This window comes from Melozone crissalis, unplaced genomic scaffold (genome assembly GCF_028551555.1).
Source record: "Melozone crissalis strain CALT ecotype California unplaced genomic scaffold, PUWL_Pcris_2 ptg000036l_1, whole genome shotgun sequence".
Taxonomy (NCBI): Eukaryota; Metazoa; Chordata; class Aves; order Passeriformes; family Passerellidae; genus Melozone; species Melozone crissalis.
Genome location: NW_026535814.1, coordinates 20,312,668 through 20,333,387, shown reverse-complemented (window position 1 = coordinate 20,333,387; position 20,720 = coordinate 20,312,668). Strand labels below are relative to the sequence as shown.

Below are 20,720 nucleotides of genomic sequence, written 5' to 3'. Positions count from 1 at the left end.
AAGAGATCTTCATCACTGGTGTTGCAACAGGACAAGGGATAACAGGTTTAAACTGAGGGAAGGTTGACTTGGATTAGATAAAAGGAAGAATTTTTTTACACTGAGGGCGATGAGGCCCTGGCCCAGGGTGCCCAGAGGAGCTGTGGCTGCCCCTGCATCCCTGAAATTGTCCCAGGCCAGGTTGGGCAGGGCTTGGATCAGCCTGGGATAGTGGAACGTGTCCCTGCCCATGGCAGAAGGTAGAACAGGATGAGCTTTAAATGTCCCTTTCAACCCAATCCATCCAGTGATTCTGAAATTCAGATGTTGTCACAATAAATGTGTCTCTTTCAAGACTGAGAAAATCTGTAGAACAGGTAAGTTTTCTGTAGTGTTTTGATGCCTAACTTTGCCTCTGAAAACAATGGTGTGGATCAGAACCAAGAAGCTGTGTTGGAACCTTTTCTGTCAATGAAGCAGATCCCCAGGAAAGCCTGCTGCCTTGTGAAGGCTGACCTAGAACAGAGACTAGACAGCGCTACAGAATAAAGTGGGGATTTATTAGGAGGCCTCAATGGATACACTTTGGAGAGTACAAGAGCTACACCCAAGATGAACCAAAATGGTCACAAAATGCACAACCAGTCATGAGGTCTCTCACTTTTATAAGTTCTGCTCTATTTGCACATTGGAGTTAATTGTCCAATTACAGCTTTAGGTTATGAAGTCCCATCCTTCTTGTTTTTATCTCTTCAGTCCATGTTGTTTATGCTCTTGGGCCTGAAATTTGGATCATTTGTCCTAGGTGCCCAGCTAGAGAAGGAATTGTTTTGTCTCCCTGCTCTGTGAACAGATCTCACCGTCCCCTAATATGAAGTTTAGACTCACACACTAAAGCAGCACAGAATCTGAAAAATATAAAAAAAGTGAAACCTGAGGCATCAGCCTTGTTTGGCTTGGGTTAAGGACAGCTGTTTAAATTTTTGATTGCTTCCAACCCTCCCCAGATCCTCTACGAAGTCACGGTTGTGACCGGAGACATCGAAGGCGGCGGCACCGATGCCAATATCTTCATGACTGTCTTCGGGTCCAATGGGAACACTGAGGAGCTGCTGCTGGAAAAAAATGGGGACAGGTACAGTAGCTGTCATTTTTGTTGGTTAGAAGTGGAGTGATGGCAGATTTTAGTGTTGAGTCAAGAAGCACTCAGAGCTTTGATCATGCTCCCACTGCAACACAAACATTTACTCCCACTGACATTATAGATTCAGACTCGGGCCCCTTGTAAGTATTTCTGTCAGATTTTTAGCAAAGCAAAGGAAAAGAGAGCACTGTATAGCCAGGGAAAACACCCTTTGTTATTTGTGCAAGTTTTGTTTAACCTGTTCCTCAGTGGCTTTAGAGATAAGCATCTTGAACAAAAGTATGAAGTCCTGCATTGTCCCCAAGAAGAACTGTGAACACTGCCCAGGATTGCACTGGGAAATGGATGGGTGGTGGCAGAGAACACTGCTACGAATGCCCTGATTTTACTAAAAATGACGAACCTCATGTTTTTTTCAGCAAAAACAGCTAACAAACACTATAACCCTAGCCTGATGCCAGCACTTCCATAAGCCAAAAAACCCACACACGCCACCAATCATCCACTTCCCAATGCTTATTTGTTCCTTCCTAGCACCTTCCCTAGTACAGAAAGCTTTGGCATGCTCAAGAATGAACTGTCTTTCAGTGGCATCATGCTTAAATTTAATTAATAGATTAGCTGTGATCTTATTCAGCAAGGCATCTGCAGAGCATCAAAGGGTGGAAGCTTTTGGCCACACAGTTTGAGCTCAGCTTGCTGAGGGAATGGTGGATAACTGAGAGGATAAGGCGCACCTTGCACAGAGGTGTTTGCTCAGGGAATGTTTCACTTGAAGCTGTTGTAGCAGAGTGGGTGTCTGGACAAACATAGCTAAGACTGAGAGCTTCACGTGTCTAGTTAGTGACAAGCACGAGCCTTGTCTGTTGTGGAAAAAAATGCAGCAGAGGTGCTGTTGACTAAAATATCTGTGAGAAACACAGCTGAGTCATGCAGGAAACCACAGCTCTTGGGGCTTGCTGCTCCCCACTACTGAGGAACATCCAACATGTGGGGCAATGCCCCTGGCTTACCAGCAAGTGTGCCCTTCAATGGCACCCCTCTTACAACACCCTGGGCAAGCCCAAACTGGCCTGTCTTCCACTCATTTAACCCTAACTCTCAGTCCTGGTAGGCTGGAAAATGGACCACTGATGTCTGGAGTCAGAAATTAAGCAGATTTCATACCTGGGTGTGTCAAGCAAAAATCTCAAAAGGGGATCAAGACATCTCCAGCCCCTCGGGAGCATGGATGCAAGTTTGCTGCATCTGGGGCAAGCCGTACCCCTAAACTTGGGGCCTCTAAAAGCACATCCCATCTGTCTACACGTGTGGGATGGACAATCTCTGATATAAAAGTATGAAAATGCAATGCAGGAGAATAGAAAAGTCTCTGTGTTATTAGTTGCTTGGGTTATCATCTGACAGTAGAGGAGCTGTGAAAGGTGTTGAAAAATCACTGGGGCTGTGTAAAGAAAAGGAAGTGTAAGGCACAACTCTTATTATGTTAATATCCCCAGGATGCTGTGCTATTCTGCTGGCACATCTCTGCATCACACCTCCAGCTGTACAGAGCTCTTGTCATCTCATTAGCACCCTCTGCAGAGGACATTCGTGTCCCCAAATTCATATCCTGCCTGCTTCCGCGCCACTGCCACCAGTCTTCATCCAGCTGTTAACAGCACAGGCTCTCCTGGCTCCTTTCCACATGGAAATCTCTCCAGCCCTTGCACCAGCAGAGCAGGGGATGGGGGAGAGCTGCTGCAACCCAATGGTAAAAGGCTCTTCATCTTTATTGGGGCCATCCAGTGCCAATTCACTCACAGCAGCTTAGTGTATTACCAAGAGCCGTCTGTCTAACCTGCCACAGATTTAAGGCAATTTTTGCTACATTACACTTATTGCCAAGACCCCTGGGCAATGGAAATATTTATAAGGGCAGGCATGGGTAGGAAAGCTTAATGAAATCCTGTAGATAAATGGTTCAGTGTCCTGAAAAGGGAATAGTAGTCAGCTTGTCTGGCTACTTCTTCCCTTCTCAATTTTATTTTTTTTTTCAGGTTTATGTTCATCTTCATACAAATTAGGGATAGCAAAGAGCATGTGGGTCACCCAGTTTGTCACTTTGGCAATCACTTCCCTCTAGTACTTTCCTCTTGGAAGAAGCAGATGGGTATCAGTGTTAGAAACTTCAAACAGGGCATTTGCTGAAGATAAAGGATGTTTTATTTTGCTAGCAGACATTTTAGCTTAGAGCTGCTCAGCCTGTAAAGCCTCAGAGTGAGAGATTTCTATGAAGCTTTGTAGGTAATAGTGATTGTAATAAAAACTGATCATACGATCACAGGACAATTCAGACTGGAAGGGTCACACCTTTTTGTTAAATAGATGTGGAAATCAATCCAGTCCAGGGACAAAAGTACATTCTATTTCTCACAGTGAGACAGGCTGCCTCAGTATCCGGTACCACAAGAAAGACAAATAAGAAGAAAAAGGAGTTTTTCAAAGAGCAAACATAACCCTTAATAACTAGAAATGGACTGGGACCAAAATGCCCTGTCCAAATGCCTCTGGGAGTGCAGAGGAAGCAATGCCTGGATGCAAACTGAGAGGCTCGAGCCAACCCCTATTACTAACATCTGCAGCTATGCATGCTCAGATAATGGTGTGAGTATAATCACATTCATCCTGCAGGGAGTAATCTGAACAGAGGTTGGTAAAGAAAATTGGAGGTTTTTTCTCCACATTCTGGCACTGCACAGCTATGGGAGGCTGTGTGCATTGCCAGGAATGAGATATCATCGTTATGGATTGTTTCTGTTGTGGCAGTGCCCACAGTTTGCAGGGCTCTTCCCAAACCTCCCAGCACACTCAGGAAATTCCCCCACAAGGAGAAGTTTGCATGAAGGAGAATCCTCAGCAGCAGAGTGGTCACCACATTCTTGGTAGACCTCCTGGATTTGGCTGCCATTCTCCTTAGCAAGGATTAGATTTCCAGTTCCAAGACCACAGCAGGTCCCCAGGTATCTGAGGGAGCAAACAGGAAGATACACTTGTTCAGAACAGAGCAATATTGAGCCTGAGGCAGCACTTCCACTGAAGCAAGGCTTTCCATCAACACCAGTGATGCCAGGAGGGAGGGAAGGTGCAGTCCTAGCCAATGTAATCTTCTTTGGGAAGCACATGTTAGCTGTTTTTTCCCTTCTCCTGCTTCCTGCTGATTGCTATGGATGAGCAGCTCCTGCACATCCCTGTGCCTGTACAGCAGCCACACACTGGGGAAGGTCTTTCACGCAAGCTTACACAAGCCCACCCTGTTTCTTACCAGAGGCAGAGACAGTCTGCAAATCCAAATCCCCCAATTCCATCAGGCTGGCTTTGTCTCCACTCTAACACAATTTGCCTGTGCTTACTAAACTTGGGCGCCGGGCTCCAATCCCGGTGCCACATTCAGCTGAGCTGCAGCGACTGCCTCTCTCCACAAAACACAAAGTTTTGTGCTGAGCCTCAAGGGGAAGGAGACGAGGCAAAATTATTTTGCCTTCTAGCTGGAACCGGCCAAGGACAGGCAAGTGGGCAGCTGCCAGGAGGGAGGCGATGTTCAGAAGCCTGACTGTGAGCCGCTATTGTTCCTGCTACAAACAGAACAGTAATGTATGCCACAGGCTGCCTGGAGCAGCTCCAGGTGGGCTGTGTTTTCCAGGGAAGGAGGAATCCCTGTCAAATCTGCACGGAGGTGTCTTGCCAACAGCAGAGTAGCTGGTGATTGCAACGCAGGAAAGCTCAAGTCCAATAAAGAACATTCATAAACTTTTGATTTGAGGCTGTTGGCACGGCCAGGGCTGTGGCACAGGACAGAAGTGTGGAGAGGCTGTAAAGCAGCAGGAAAACCTCCCTGTTGTTGCAATCCCTGCAGGTTTGAGCGGGGCCAGGAGGACAGTTTCATCATGGAGATCGCCGACATCGCGCCCCTCAGGAAGATGAGGATCCGGACAGACGGGAAGGGGACGCGCCCGCACTGGTTCATGGAAAGGGTAATGCTCCTGGCATCACAGGTCGCTCACAGCCTGCCTCTCCTGGAGCCTCTCAGCCCCTGGCAAAGAGGAGAAAGGCACCAAGGGACCCATTTTCATTACTTTTCTACATTTTTTTTCTGTTTGGTGTCTCACGGTTTTTCTGCCGGTTTATCCTGGCAGGAATTGAGTCACAAAAAAAGGGAGCAGAAGGAAAATCTGTGCTTTGGGGCTTTTCTTGTGGTGGAATCATCATGTCTGGAAGTGTTCAAAAGGCTTGTGGGTGTGGCACATCTGTGGGCTATGGTTTTACAATGATCACTGTGGTGCTGGGTTAATGGGTGGACGTGATCATATTGGACATCTTTTCCAGCATAAATGATTCTATGGTTTCACCACAGATTCTGCTCACTCTCCTCTGCATGAGCCTTGGTTTGTCACCAGGACTCCTGCAGTGTTTTCTGGTCCCTGGGTTGTACCCTCAGCCCCTGCAGATCTCTGCCATGTGGGAACCTGAATCCTTGGGAGGGTGGGTGTTTGCCAGACAGAGACACCCTGGGCTGGGTGGGACATTTCCAAATAATCCATCCATTCCGCTGGATCATCTCATCTTTCCTCCTTCTCTAGCACACACATTTATTTCTTTTCTTGTCCATACAAATGAGGTGTCCTTTTTATCGTGCATTTTGAATGCAGCATGCAAATTGACGGTACTTTCTCCCTGATGTCCTACCTCAAAAAAAAAGTACAGTGCTTGCCTTTATCTTTGCTGTCAAACCATCAGCTCCTTGTAAAGATCACCTCTTTCTGGGCAGCCAGAAGTAGTTTGCTTGTTGTGGGTCCCTATAGCAAAATTTGTAAGACAGAGGGGGAATGATGTGCTGATTGCAGACCATCAGATGTCATTAATGGAGAAACACATCTCTGCCATTTTCCTTACCATGCTTTTGCTGGAGATGACATCCTGCTGGGTTTCTGTATCTTGACCTTTTCATGAGAACAGTTTAGGACCTATTAGCTTAACCACGGTCAGAGGAAACACTGCATGATTTTTTAATTGGGTCCTTTTATCCTTTTTTGACTAATTTACTGCAGTCTTTTTCACATAGATAATGTGTTTCTAAACACTGACCCTACACAGCCACCAGATTTCAGTGAAGTGATGGACTTCTCTTCACTCTCAGAAGAATTTCTGTGCTGCAGTACCATTTCTACTTCAACATTTCTACTTTTAATTTTTTTCTCAGCAGCTGGGGAAGGAGAGGAACCAAAAGAGGAGGAATTCAGGCTGGACATTAGAAATAAATTTTTACTGAGTGAGTGTGGCAAAATACTGGCACACGTTGCCCAGAGAGATTGTGGCTGCCCCATCCCTAGAATTGTCCAATGCCAGGTTGGACAGAGCTTGGAGCCATCTGGAATAGTGGAAGATGTCCCCAGCAGAGGGTGGGGCTGGATGAGTTTTAAAGTCCCTTCCAACCCTTAACATTCCATGATTTTATGATGATGCTTCTGCAGCTTCTCAAAGGATTAGGCCTCCAGCATATATCTTTAGAACTGATGCCACAGATGCAGAGTTTCCCTCTGTGCCTAAGGAATAACTCAATCTGTTGTCTGATTTGATTCAGATGTCTTGGTCAAACTCCCTTTGTAATTTCTCACATGCTTTCCCCTGAGTTTTACAAATCTTATTCGTATAAAATGAAATCAAATAAAGCTTGTTCATCCAGAGGCATTCCAGGTCTTGCAGCCATGAATCAGCAGCAGCACAAAGGCAAGGGGTTGCTGCATCTTTAGGTGTGCCTCCCACCTTCCTGCTGCCTTGTCTGTCCAGGCATTCCAAACCCTCAGCCTGCTACCAAAAGCAAAGGTTTCCCAGGGAATTGGGCACAGAGGACTCTCATTTGGACCCATCCAGCAGACCTACAGCCACCTTCCAGCTCTGCAGAAGCCACAGGGGGACCCATGCAACAAGAACAGGTCTTGAGACAGACTTAAAAGAGGGCTTGTGAAAACGAGGAAGAGCAATTTTTTACATGGGCAGATAGTGACAGAATGAGGGACCAGGGTTTTACACTAAAAGAGGAGAGATTTAGGTTAGACTTGAGAAAGAAACTCTTGGCTGTGAGGGTATTGAGGCCCTGGCACAGCTGTGGCTGCCCCTGGATCCCTGGAAGTGTCCGAGGCCAGGCTGGATGGGGCTGGGAGCACCCTGGGATAGTGGAAGCTGTCCCTGCCTGTGGCAAGAGGTTGAACTGGAAAGTCCTTAAGGTTCCTTCCAACACAAACCATCTTTTATAATTATATGATTTTATAAGCTTATGGAAATGATGCCTATAGTTCCTAATTTTTTTTTTAGATAAGCACATCACAGAGGATTTTTTAACTCCAGTGTTACGTAGATAACTGTATTTATTGGTTTTCTTTCCCACCTTCCCTGCAAAGGTAAACACAGCATTTGCATTCCCAGGCAGAGGGTGGCTTACAGAAGCATTCTGGAAGAGGGGAGGAAGGATTTTTGTTCTCTGATTTGTATTCCAGCCTTAAAAACTTACGTAGCCTGGTGTGACATGAAAACTGATCGGAGCCCATTTCCATTTCTGTCAAAAGTGCATATTAAGACTGCATAATGAAATACTTGTGGGGGTAGTGCTAAACTCTCAGACAGATGGTTCACAGTTAGTGCTAACTAGCACAGTGAAATGAGAAGCTAGATTAAGCCATCAACCCCGTAATTAACCATTTGTTGCTCCATTTATCTACACGATATTCTCAGTTTTCTTGTTCTATTAAACTAACAATAAATGATCTTTTTAATTCTCTTTGGTCTTTTGGTAAACTGTTGCTAGCCATAATTTATACTGCTTTTAGTTCAGCAGATATAGAAATGCATAAATACCAATTAAAATGCATGAATTATCAATGATTCTGTACACAGCCAAAAGATTCAATTTACAAGCAGGCAAGTAGTCATATTTTTTTTTCTGTCTACATAAAAATACACTAAAATTTCATTCAGAATCTCAGCGAACTAATGAACCTGGTGCTGCAAATTCAAACTTGCTACCACAAGTAGCAATATGTTTTAAATGCTAGTACCTAAACCTCTACAGGGAACAAAATTTGATTAGTGATGTTTTGCAACAAAATGAACAATATTGATCATTACTATGCCCAAACAGGCATGGTGAATGTTCTCCAAAGCTGAGCAATGCTTCCTGATCACACCACTGCTGGAGAGACACAGAGTGGGGATTTTTTCCACTGATCTGATGCTGAATCTCATCTTCCTCCACACCAAGCTGCCATGACACTGCTGTGTGTTTCTGAAAAACCAGGGAACAAAATCATAGAATTCCAGAATGGTTTGGGTTGGAGGGGACAATAAAATTCATCTCATTCCACCCTATGCCATGGGCAAGGACACCTCCCACTGTCCCAGGCTGCTCCAAGCCCCATCCAGCCTGGCCTGGGACACTCCAGGGATCCAGGGGCAGCCACAGCTGCTCTGGGCACCCTGGGCCAGGGCCTCACCACCATCAACATTAAAAATTTTTCACTCTAATTAGGAAACTTATCTAAATGCATACTTTGGAAAACTCTTCCTGGGATAGCTGCTTCCTCAGTCCCTGTGATGATTTCACCTGCTGTCCAGTGCCTTAGCTTTGAAGTTGAAAAGCTAGAAACAAGTAAGGATGAAAGCTCAGTGAAATAGCAGGAATTATGAGACTGTTGAATTCTGCAGAGTTGCTTCCCTCAGAATTTTAATGTTACTTTGTGCTGTCAAAGCCAGACAGATAAGAAGCTGCCTTAATGAAGCACTAATTGCATTGCATTCAAACGTCACAAATAATCCTGCATGTGGGACTCGGTCTTTATTCAGTCCTTTCTCCTTTGTATAAAGGAGATTAGGAGAATTTGAGAGTTATTATTGAGAATTGAGAATTATATAGCTGGAGCTGACTTTTATTCTTTGCAAAAGAGAGAAGTCTTTTTGTTTTACAGTCAGAATTTCCTAGGTTTGAGTGAAGAATAATGACATGCAACAAAAGCATGAAATCCTGTGTTTGAGCCTTTAAAGGTGAATTCCAGGAGCTGTGTATTTCCAGGAGTGGGAGACTCTGTGGAGCATGTTTTACATGGCATCTGGAAAAAGGCTGGGTAGGGGTAAATCAAATAATCGGACATGTCAAGCCTTTCTGTTGCCGGAGACAGTGGGCAATTAATTTCAAATTGTTGGTTTAATGTTCCTGTCAACTACTGTATTTGCTCAGCTACAAAGCAAATTATCAATGTGTTATTCATACACGCTTCTGCCACTTTCTTTCCATGGCTTATTGGTGTTCTACAGCCCAGTTAGGCTCCTTGCATAATTAGCAAGGAAGTTTGAGCTGAAAAGCACACTGGATGCCCACAGCAAGTTCTAGGTATCCTAAAAAATAGCTTGGGTGCAGTGCAAAGTAGTGGTCTCATTGCCAAGCAGGAGCTGGTTTTACTGAGAGGAACAGGCAGAAATTAAATATAGTCTCAGCTCAGCTCACTGAGATGACTTGCTTGACCCTCATGACTGAAACCAAAATCCTGCATCATCCTCTGTGTGTGGAACACCCACAAACATCTCCTTGCAGGATGGGATTAATTTTCTGCTATTTTAGTCACTGAAAAAGGCCACATTCAGCTTTCATCCCTTCCAACAAACTGCTCAGGGGCCCTCTGTAGTCATGAGACAGGCAGACCTGAGAGAGGGGGCGAGGCCTCAATAATTCCTTACCTGCCCCCAGTTAAGGTGGGACCTGGGGCTTCCCTGGGGATACCCAGGTCCCACCACACGATGTGCTTGGGCTGGATGACCAACATTTAGTGGGTCCATGCTGGGTAAGTGAGAGCCCATGTACCCACATTGTGACACAGAGGTCAGCCTGCCCCTGCTGCTGCTTCTGTGTCCCTTGCTGTGACCACAAAATCACAGAATGGTTTGGAAACAACATTTAAAAATCATCTCGTTCCATCCCCTGCCATGTGCAGGGACACCTCCCACTGTCCCAGGCTGCTCCAAGCCCCATCCAGCCTGGCCTGGGGCACTGCCAGGGATCCAGGGGCAGCCACAGCTGCTCTGGGCACCCTGGGCCAGGGCCTGCCCACCCTCCCAGCCAGCAATTCCTAATTCCCAATCTGCCAAAATCTGTGCCTGCCCTCTGGCAGTGGGAACCATTGCCTGGCTGCTGTCCCTGCCTGCCTTGTCCCCAGGGGCTGTGCAGCTCTCCTGGAGCCCCTGCAGGCCCTGGCAGGGGCTCTGAGGTGTCCCTGGAGCTTCTCTGGTGCAGCTGAGCAGCCCCAGCTGTGCCAGGCTGGCTCCAGAGCAGAGGGGCTCCAGCCCTGGCAGCAGCTCCGTGGCCTCCTCTGCACTGGCTGCAGCAGCTCCAGCTCCTTGTGCTGCTGGAGCCAGGGCTGGGGCAGCTCTGCAGGTGGGCTCTCACCTGAGCCCAGGGGCACAGGGGCAGGATCCCCTCCTCTGCTGGGGGATCAGCTCAGGACAGAGTTGGATTTCTGGGCTGACATCCCTCGGGCAAAAAACATTTATAAAATAAATTTCTTTCCCCTGTCTGCTCCTCCCATAGCACCACTCCAGAACAGGATACCAGGGCAGGTCTCTCTTTCTGTCCTCACAGTAAAATGCATACAGATGCAATCAGACATCCTGGGTGAGGGGCTGAGAATGGGAAAAGCTGGCATTTTGCTCCAGCAGCTTTAGTAGCCAGACATTTTTTTTCTCAGACAGCATCTGGAGTGCTCAGCATGGGCTGGGTATTGGTGAGAGGCCTGACCTCTATGCCTGTGAGTGCTCTCCAGCTGACAACTCTAATCTGCTTCTATCCCCACTGCTTCCCTGACAATTCCCTGCAAGATTTGCTCAGGACATTTTGCTGTAACAGTGTCACTGTCATTCCCAAGCAGGGCAGGGGTACTGCTGGCTGAACCTCTGCCAGCATGGAGTTTATCCCCTGTGGTGGGGGGAAAATAGACCACAGATTTTCATAAACAGGGAAAATAGATTTTCAGTCAACCTCACATTGCTCACAGTTCAATTTTGCAAAGAAAACTTTCTGGGTTGGATTCCTAAGAGGATGCAGGCATCATTCACACATCCTTGAGAGAGGACACTTGTGTGCCCCAGCAGAAAGGCCACCAGCTAGGCTGGGGGACACCTGATTTCTGCTTGGTTCAAAGCAAGGGTCTGATTCAATATCTCTTGACTCACAGAACAGTTTTTTTGACCACAAAGTAATAGTGTCACTGGCTATGAATAAGCAGCTTTTTAGAAAAGTGGGACATCTTCTACAGCCTAAAATGTCCTGTGCCCCTGTGACAGGGGGTGAAGGTGCTGTGTTACAGATCCCTCTTTAGCATCAGGCAGATTGAAAACCCCAGATGAGTGTCCTACCCACAGAACCATTCAATGCACAAACAGCATGGCCCACTGATCATCTCCAGTGTAGCTACTGCCCTCTTTAAAATAACTTTTTTATAACCTGGAGCAGTATTCGTCTTTTGAATTGCTGAAGACTCCAGCAAGGCTTGGTTGGGGTCAATAGAAGGCCATGGACTGGGACACCTGGAGTTTGAAGACAGAATTTGAGGACATTTTATCTCAAGCTAAGTTTTACTGAGGTTTTTTTTCCTTAGGCTGATATATGAGGCACAGTGGAAGGGCACTGAGGTGGTCACGGGGCTACAAGAAGCATGTGGCACACTAGGAAAGGCTGAGGAAAATGGAGTTTGTAAGCCATGACAAGAAAAGGCTGAGGGGGAATCTAGTCACAGTCTTCTGCTGCCTGAAAGGAGGTTTCAGAAACCACTGATCCACACTCTCCTCAGAGGTGGATAGCAGAAAGTCACGAGGCAATGGACATGAGCTGCACTGAGGAAAACCTTGGTCAGACACAAAGAATAAAATCTTCCCAATGAGGGTGGTGCACCCTGGGATGAGGACTCAGAGTGTCTGGGGAATCTGCACCTGTCACAGACATCTTTTCATTAAAAATCCTTTCTCGGGATTTTTCCTCCTGAGAAGCTGAGAGGCTTCAGCAACAAAACGTAAACAATGGTTATCTGCAGCTGTGGAATGCAACAGGTGCATCTGTGATTGGTCCATGTTGGATGTTTCTAATTAATGGCCAATCCCAGCCCAGTTAGCTTGGACTCTCTGTCCGAGACACAGACCTTTGTTATTCATTCCTTTCTATTCTTAGCTTAGCCAGCCTTCTGAGATGAAACTTTTCCTTCTATTCTTTTTAGTATAGTTTTAATGTAATATATATCATAAAATAATAAATCAAGCCTTCTGAACATGGAGTCAACACTCTCGTCTCTTCCCTCACCTGAAAACCCCTGTGAACATGGTCACATGCACCCTTGAGGATTTTCACAGCTCCGCTGGACAGGGCTTTGCCCGGCATGCAGGCACACTTGGAGCAGGGCTGGAGCTGTGCACCTCCAGGCATCCTTTCCAATGTGACATCTCCCACCACTCCTGCTTCACTCCTCCCTGATGCTGTGCCACACTTCCCTGGCACTTCTGGGCTCACGTTTCCATGGCCTTTGCAGAGGCAGTGTTTGCTGATGCTCTGCTACACACAGGTACAGCCTCTGTTGCTGTTAGACGGTGACACAAATGGCAATTTACACCACGGTCCCCTACCTTCCCTTCAGCTCCCCCAGTTCAGTCAGAGCTTGCTGCTAGGTTTTTGCTCCAGGCAGGTGTAATGCTTTCCTCCCACTTGACTGATGCTCCACTGAGCCCACACACAACAAGAGACATAAAGGTGGGTATTTTATTAGGCATTTGTTGGAATAACTTGTTGAGCTGCTCTGAATTCATTCCCATTCTGTTCTTATCACCACAGCATCTGAGCTGCTTCCACGACACGTTAGATAGTGTGACTAATATCTGTTGCATACTGTTTGTTCTGTCACCTTTTCCCAGAGGGAGAAGTGTGTGAAATATTAAGTTTTTGCTGGCCTAATTTTATCTTGTGCCTTGTTTTAACTTGTTTGGGCTTGCGTCTCTCTACAATGAATTCTGCTTGTTCACGGAAAGGAGACAGGCAAAAGAGAGATGCTGAGTGCTTCCAGGAGAGGTAGTGAAGTTTTTAATAACCGTGTTCCTTCTCTGAATTCCATGCTGGCTCACAGGAGGTGAGCCAGTTTAGGTGGGATCTGGGAATCTGGAGGGTCAGGAGAGGTCTGACCCTCTTAGAGATGGGCTTTGTCCATTTGGTCACAGGTCCAAATTTCTCCCTTCGCTTTGACACATGGTTGAAAAAGCATTACAATACTGTGAAGACCATTTCTCAGGACAAACCAACACAGCAAATACTGTCCATAGGAGAGAGCTCCATTTATCCCAGAAGAGTTCAGTGTGGGCTTTGGAGCTATGGCCAAGCTCTCCCCATGTCCTACCACATCATTCACTTTATGAGTTTAACATTTGCCCTCATTCAAATGGTAAGGTTTTTTTTCCCCCATTTTGTCTCCAAACAGATCACCCTAAAGAACCTTACTAACCAAGAAGTGGCCACATTTACCTATGGGGATTGGCTGTCCAAGCTGAAAAATGCCACGGGAAGCCTGGTGTGTGAGATGCCAGCTGTCATAAACGATGAGCAGATGATGGAGGACACCACGTACACTCTTGAGGTTAAAACCAGTGACATTGGAGGTTGGTCCTTGCTGGGTATTTTATTAATTTTCTAGTGTGAAGTTTGTTTTTTAACAATGAAAGGAAAAAAAAGCAAACCCATCTGCTTCATTTGAAATTACATTTGAAAAAACATAGTTTAGCTGGAATAGAACCATTTTAGCTGGCTGTTCACTGTGGCAGTGTCTAAGAGACTCATTCTCATCTGAGCTCTGGGAATAACATATTTAGACACAAGGCCCAGGTCTGACTGCTCTTTGATTCCTCCGAAGACACCCTAACAGAAACTATGACCAGACCAAGCTGCAGAGGTCAGCAGCCACATTTTTCTTTTTTGGTCAGGTCCATCCATGTAGGGTCAGAGCTGGTGTGCTTCAGGTTTTCAGTCAGCACTGTCTGCCTTGCCTAAAGCAGGCAGCAATAATTCACGCACCTTTCCAAAGTGTTTTGAGACCATTTATCTCAGGCTGTGAAAAAAAACTTTTCTAAATGCACACCAGATAGAAGAGGTGGAACAGAGTACACAGAAAGAGCTTCCAGAGCCAAGAAGTGGGGTTTCAATGTAATTTCCTGGGATCACCGCCTCTTTTCATGGGAAATTTTGTCAGGCTGCTGGATGAAATCTGCTGCCACATACAAAGTGAATAGTGCCAAGATGGGGCAAGCCAGACATTGACTTGTTTCCAAGGTGTCTTCCTCAAGTGAGATTCTGTCACACCAGTGCACATAACCAACTGCTGACCTCTAAAGATCTTTTCTTTATCCCTTTGTTGCTTCTTTTTTTTTTCCTTCCCTCTGGTTTTATCAGCAGTAATTTATGCAGCTTTTAAGGTTTGATTGAGGAATATCAAAATTTTTCTGGCAGAGCATCTTCGTGCCACCTCACCACTTCTTATCTATCTTCTCTGCTGGTTGCTTGTCTGAAAAACATGTAGTGAAATACAAAAAACAAAAGAGAGAGAGAGAGGAAGATTTGTTTATGTATCTGGCCATCCATCTAATATAATAGTAAATCTTTCTGTGACCTTTTTTGTGAAAACCAGCCCTAACTCACAAAGGTGATGGAAATAGAAGTGAGGGGAGAACAGAAAATGACAGCAGCAGCAGACAGATCTGCCCTTCCCATTGAATGAAGGATGACAGGTATTAATGAAGAAACATTTTATTTCATTATGAACAGTGACAACCAGTAGGAAAGAGCAGATTACACAGAGGTTTCAGGGAGTCTGTTTGTGATTAGATCACACAGCTCACTGACACAATGCTGAACTTCATCCAGCTTATCTAAAGCAGGTGCAAGTCATGAACCATCTCCCCCTTTTGATCATTATGTATTCCACAGTTACTCCTGGTTGGACCAACTCAGGAAGAAAGACATTTTATCCTTGGTGATGTTTAAACATGTTGTATCATCTCCTGCCACGCTGACATTGTCGAGGAGCAGCAATACTGCACAAGGGCTGGAGTCAAATGTGCTTATTTCTGGGTATAAAGTTTTTCTTTGCAGTGACTTTCAACTTTCCAGCTCATAAGAGTCACTGAAAGGAAGGAAAAAAAAAAAAAACAGGCAAAATAATCTCACCTATTTGCCACTCTCTGAAATATTTTCTGGTTTTAGTTCTTCCTAGTCTAGACTGTCTCTGGTCAATTCATCTGGGAGAGAAGTCTTCACCAGTGGTCTGGATAACTCTCCTGAGGGTCTCTGACTCTTGAGTTTTTCTTCATCAGATTCAGACAAAGATTTCACTATTAAATTAGGTTAGATGGATAAAGTTAGGGAAAATGAGTCCCACAAAGAAGATTCTGCAGCAAACTAGAAAGCATAAGCTATTTCCTCTCCACCACACACACGTTTAACAATATCGTTGTTTTACATTTTCCATGTTTCAAGGAAATCTTTAAGTTACAGTTTGTCTTTCACAAAGTCACTCTGCTCCAGTGAAGATTTAACCTACAGAATTTGCAGAGGGAACAGCTCTGCTCCTGAAAAGCTCAAATCACCTTTTTTCCACCACCACCAGCAGTACCTCAGGTGACTCTCAGGCTGCACATAGATAAGAGGAGGTTGTCAGGGCATACACCTCCCAAGGCAGATGGGAAATCTTTGGTTAAAACCAAGGTCTTGATCTCAGATGTAAAGCACAATCTGATTTTCTTCTTTTGTGGCAGGACCCATGGCCATAGATGCAATAGAGGCAGACCACCTGATGGCTCTTTCTGAGGCACAAAAATGTCCTTTAGCTGGTTAATTTTTACTTTCTCTCTGCAGGCATCATATACATGTTAATGCAATAAAGATGGAGAGTGAATAAATACTGCTTTCTCATTTTCCAAGCTGTTATAAGATTAATTAGGATGTTGTCAACTCAGTTCCAACCTACAAATTACATAATTTAGGACAGTTGGTGTCAGCTCATAGTGCCTTATATAGGTTTTTTCCGTGTAAAAAGAAAGACATTCTTTGGCCTCAGAAGGCTGTGACTCAAGCCCAGAGTTTGTTTAAAAATGAAGCATCTGCTCATATAATCATAAGGAATTGTATAATCATATGGATTTCTGTTTAAAGGGTCCTCTAGAGGTTATTTCACCCATTTTCCTGCTCAAAGGAGTGTTGCCCAGCCAAACACTGGACAACTCCAGGACCAGTCATGATGCCAGCACCTCCTCAGGCATCTGCACCCAGACCTGCACCATATTCCTGAGAAATTTGTTTTTTCCTCATTTCCAGCCTGAGCCTCCTCAGCAGCCTGTGGCTTTGGTGTTTTGGGGAATGATGTGGCACAGTGCATGGCCCTGTCATTGTGACCCCTGTGCCTGCACTGGGGCCCTTGTGCACTGCCCCAGCTCCCCTCAGGGCTTCTCCTCTCATTGGCGTGTCCCAGCTCTTGTTCCTCTTGGTATCCACCCTCCACGCTCTTCTCAGCGTCTTGACACAACCCAGGAATTCAAATTCAATGCTTTGAATTGCACTGAGCTCTGGAAACCTCCTGCTAGCTCGGATCCAATCGGAATATGAAAGGCACGGCTGCAAATTTTGGGACGCCTTCAGCTTCCCAGCACATGAAAGGTTTATTCCAACCTATACAGAGGAGTTGGCACTTCTCCTTGCTGGATTCCATGGGATTTCTGCTTGCCCACCCCTCAAGTTTCTCAAGGTCCATCTGGGCTGGAATTCTGGCCTTCAGCATGTCACTCACTCACACAAATCTACCCTTGGCTGGAAACCTGCTGAGGAAACACTCTGCCACTGTTTAGGGTGTTGATGATGAAGTCCAGCTCAGTTGTGCAGATCCCAGAATCAATCCATGAGCTATTGCACTCATCACCAGTTTGGGCTGGTGCAACCACAGTACCTCCATCTCTTCATTTGTCAGGCTTTTTATAGTTCCTAAATGTGCCTGGCAGTTTTCCTGGAACTGACAGCAACAACAACAACAACAAAAATATCAGTGACCCAAATAAGTGAAAAGTACATTGATTTACCATTTCTGTTTTTTACTTTCCCATCTCCTGCTAATTGCTTGTGAGGGATATGTCACAGCATGAGACCTTCATAAGCTTCTTCCTGCAGGGACGGTTTTGCTAAGAAACAGTTGGCTCTGTGCTTTTTGAGACCTGGCATTAATTAGGAGCCTGCTCCTTGCAAGGAAAGGGACTTCAGTTTGCTTTTTTCCTCACCTCAGCAAACTCTGGGGTCATAAAAAGTACTGCCAGATGAACTGCCTGGATCCCTGATGGTTTCTCTTCCTACTTAAACCCTTCCCAGGGAACTGTTGAAAATTAGCCCAAATTTAACACGGGCAGCTTCTCGCATGGACACATGTTGCTTTGCCTTTCCCCTATAGGACTCTTTTTCTCCTCTTTTTCTTCTAGCAATTTTTTTTCCAGCCCTTCCATAAGAACAGTCATGATTTCTTCCTAACTTCTGTATTCAAGTCATAATCCTGTGGAAGTAGGGCCTTTCTCCAGAAGTTTACAGTCCCCCTAACTTTGTCTCTGCACTGTGTTTAAATGGAGCTGTGGGAAATACTAGCTCAAAGTGGATATGTGATACTCTTGTGCAAGAAAGGGCCTGGCAGGAGGTTAGACTTTCAAAGCTGGGCTATCCAAACGAGGGCAGCAGATGCTGAGTTTCTTTGTAAGGCAGATTTGAGCTTGATGGTCTGGTTTTCCAAAATTTAAGGGCCCTGGTTCTGACGCAGCAATGACTGTCTGCCCATGTGTAATCTTATTTCTCTCCGTGAATCTGCTTTTGTATTACAGTGCCAAAATTAAAATGCAATCGTTTTGGTGGAACTATAAATAGCGCCAGGTGAAAATGTAACACTTGCAGCTAAAATGTAAGCTCACTGCAGGTCATTTGGTCTTGGACTTCCCAAAATTCAGGAGAACAGCATGGCTGTTTTCTTTGGCAAAATATGGACAGTAGAGGACAAATGACACTCAATATCGAGTAATAAAGATCATCTTGGAAATTTTTTAATTTCCTAGCATATACACAAGAAGAAGGTGGAAAGTGGTAGGGCAAACTGTTGCATGAGAAACTGGGACTTTTTTCATTGATCGCTGCATGGTCAATACTTTGAGAAAGAGCAATATAGAAGGAGGATCTGTTGTGAAGTGGGCCATGAGATGCCACAGTGGCTGGGTTGATGATGTGTAAGTAGCACTGAAATCCCTGTACCATCAAACACAGCGAGAGCAGGAGGAGACAGACCCCAGCTGAAGGATCCTGAGTGCCACAATTGCTTGGAGAAGGCTGTGGGACTGCAGGAGGGAATGACTGAGTGCTGAAAAGGGACTGTGCTTCAGTGGGAAGCCCAGGACACCACTTTGTGGCTAGGAAAGTTATAAAGTATGTTCTTTAACACTCCTCAGCAGATTGCTGGATTCTGCTGGGTAAGTCACTTTACTTCCCCAGCTACTTTGGAATAATGGGAGTCACTACCTGACATCCCCTGCAGAGTGCTGTGATGGGCAGTCCTTCAAATTTCTGCTTCCCACTGCACTGCCACCACCACAGTCATGCACCTCAAGTGCCAGGGCAAAGCATCCAGCTGTATTTGTGGGATGGACTGGAAGAGCTGATTGTCCTCCCTGCAGGATCCTGCACAAATCCACCGAAATGTCTTGGCGGTGCCCAGAGAAACATGAGCACCCCTGCAGCCTCTTCCAGCCTGCCTTTGCTGTCTCCCCGTGCAGCTGGGGCTGGGAGCCAGCCCAGGGTGGCAGGGTAACCCTGGCCATTTTTAATAATGGCATTTTTCTCTGCTCTCTCCTTCCAGGAGCAGGCACCGACGCCAACGTGTCCTTGATCCTCTTTGGGGAGTACGGGGACAGCGGCACCCTGCCTCTGAAGGAGTCCAACAAGTCCAACAAGTTCGAGAGGAACCAGATGGATGAATTCAGCTTCTCTGAAATGCTGAGCCTGGGAGACCTGTGCAAAGTGAGGATCTGGCACGACAACAAAGGTCAGGGCAGCGATGGGGCAGTGGGAGAGCTCGGGATGTTGTCACTTGAGGGAACACACAGACACAGGACAGGCTGAAGGCAGAGTCCCCAGCTCTGCTTCAGGCTGGGAAAAATTACCTGGATAATTTTACCCACATATTGATTCTTTAATTTTAATTTTTACCAGGATTTTACTCAGATCCAGGGAGCTGGTGTCCCTGGTATCCCTGTCTGGATACACAACTTCATGCAGTGACTCTCTCCCTGGCTGCTGGTGCAGCTGGTCCCCAGCTTCAGTCTGAGCTTACAGCCACCTCTGGATGCCTCCCCCAGAGCAAAGCCACCCAGCCTGCTGTCCCAACACACTGAGTCCATCTCCACCTCTCACACAGGAGGCCAGCATGGTGCTCCCAGAGCAATTTAATGTTCTCAGCCTGACACTGACACGTGGGGAAACACAGCCCGGCATAACACAGCGAGCCTCAGAAGAAAGAAATGAAGATCTGTGTCTGGCTTTATTAAGATCATTGCATCAGCCAGTGAGCACACAGCATGCTGCTCAGAGAGGTTCTGACACTCCCCTGCTGCTGGACACCCTGACTGGTGTCACAAACTGCAGAGCAGAGCTCAGTAGGACTGTCACAGTCATTTGTGTTGTCATTCAGGCACTAAGTGGTGTCTTGTAACAAATGCATCACTAACACTGCTGTATGACATCCCATCCCATCTTCATGCAAAAGAGAATAAACTGCATTAGCAATTGCTTGCTCACTGGGGGCCAGCCCTTGCTGCAGCCCAAAGGTGAAGCCCCACAGCTCACACAGGCTCACACCTGAGCCACTCTTAACAAAGCTGTTTGGCAGCAATATTTATCACAGTCTGGGGAGGAATGGCAAAGGGACCACCTGGTCATTACCTGGTTGTACTGAGGCAGCTGGTTTATGGCTGGGACAGGTTTCATGCCAGTATTGATGTGACCTGGCCACCATCCTCTCAACTACTCCAAGCTGTGGCAGATGGGGAAGGCTGCGTGTCATGCTCTAGTAATAAAAGATGCTACCTCTAGATTAGACTTTCCCATTGGAAAGTCTTTGAGGGGGAGAAAAAGCACATCTAATGGTAGCCTCTGTCTGCAGTGAAATATGGGAGATGCATCCACCTAACATGATTGTTTACTCCCAGACACTGCAAGCTCTGAGCTTACATTTATCACTCTCATAACACAGCACAATTTAGTTGATTAAACTCCATAATATCATGTTATATAGCTGGTGCTGAATGCAGTAAGGGAGCTGCTTTCACCTGATTACTTTGCCAAAACACTAATTCCTTAGATCTGCAGTTTAGATGTAGATATGGAAAGGACTATTGAATGAGAGTTTTAGCTCAATAAACAGGTTTTCTGGCTGTTCCAGAACTGGTTCAGACATGCTTCTGATAGCACCAAGAAATCAAC

At 45.9% G+C, this 20,720-nt stretch overlaps 1 protein-coding gene across 1 annotated transcript in view; it reads left to right on the top strand.

Annotated features, from left to right (window-relative positions):
* Window positions 1-20,720, top strand: part of LOXHD1 (lipoxygenase homology PLAT domains 1) — a 152,712-nt gene that overhangs the window by 115,322 nt on the left and 16,670 nt on the right. Inside the window, exons 34-37 of the mRNA XM_054283407.1 lie at window positions 987-1,114; window positions 5,019-5,136; window positions 13,657-13,834; window positions 19,099-19,284. Of these exons, the coding sequence (XP_054139382.1) occupies window positions 987-1,114; window positions 5,019-5,136; window positions 13,657-13,834; window positions 19,099-19,284 (610 nt within the window). The remainder of the gene's footprint in view (window positions 1-986; window positions 1,115-5,018; window positions 5,137-13,656; window positions 13,835-19,098; window positions 19,285-20,720) is intronic.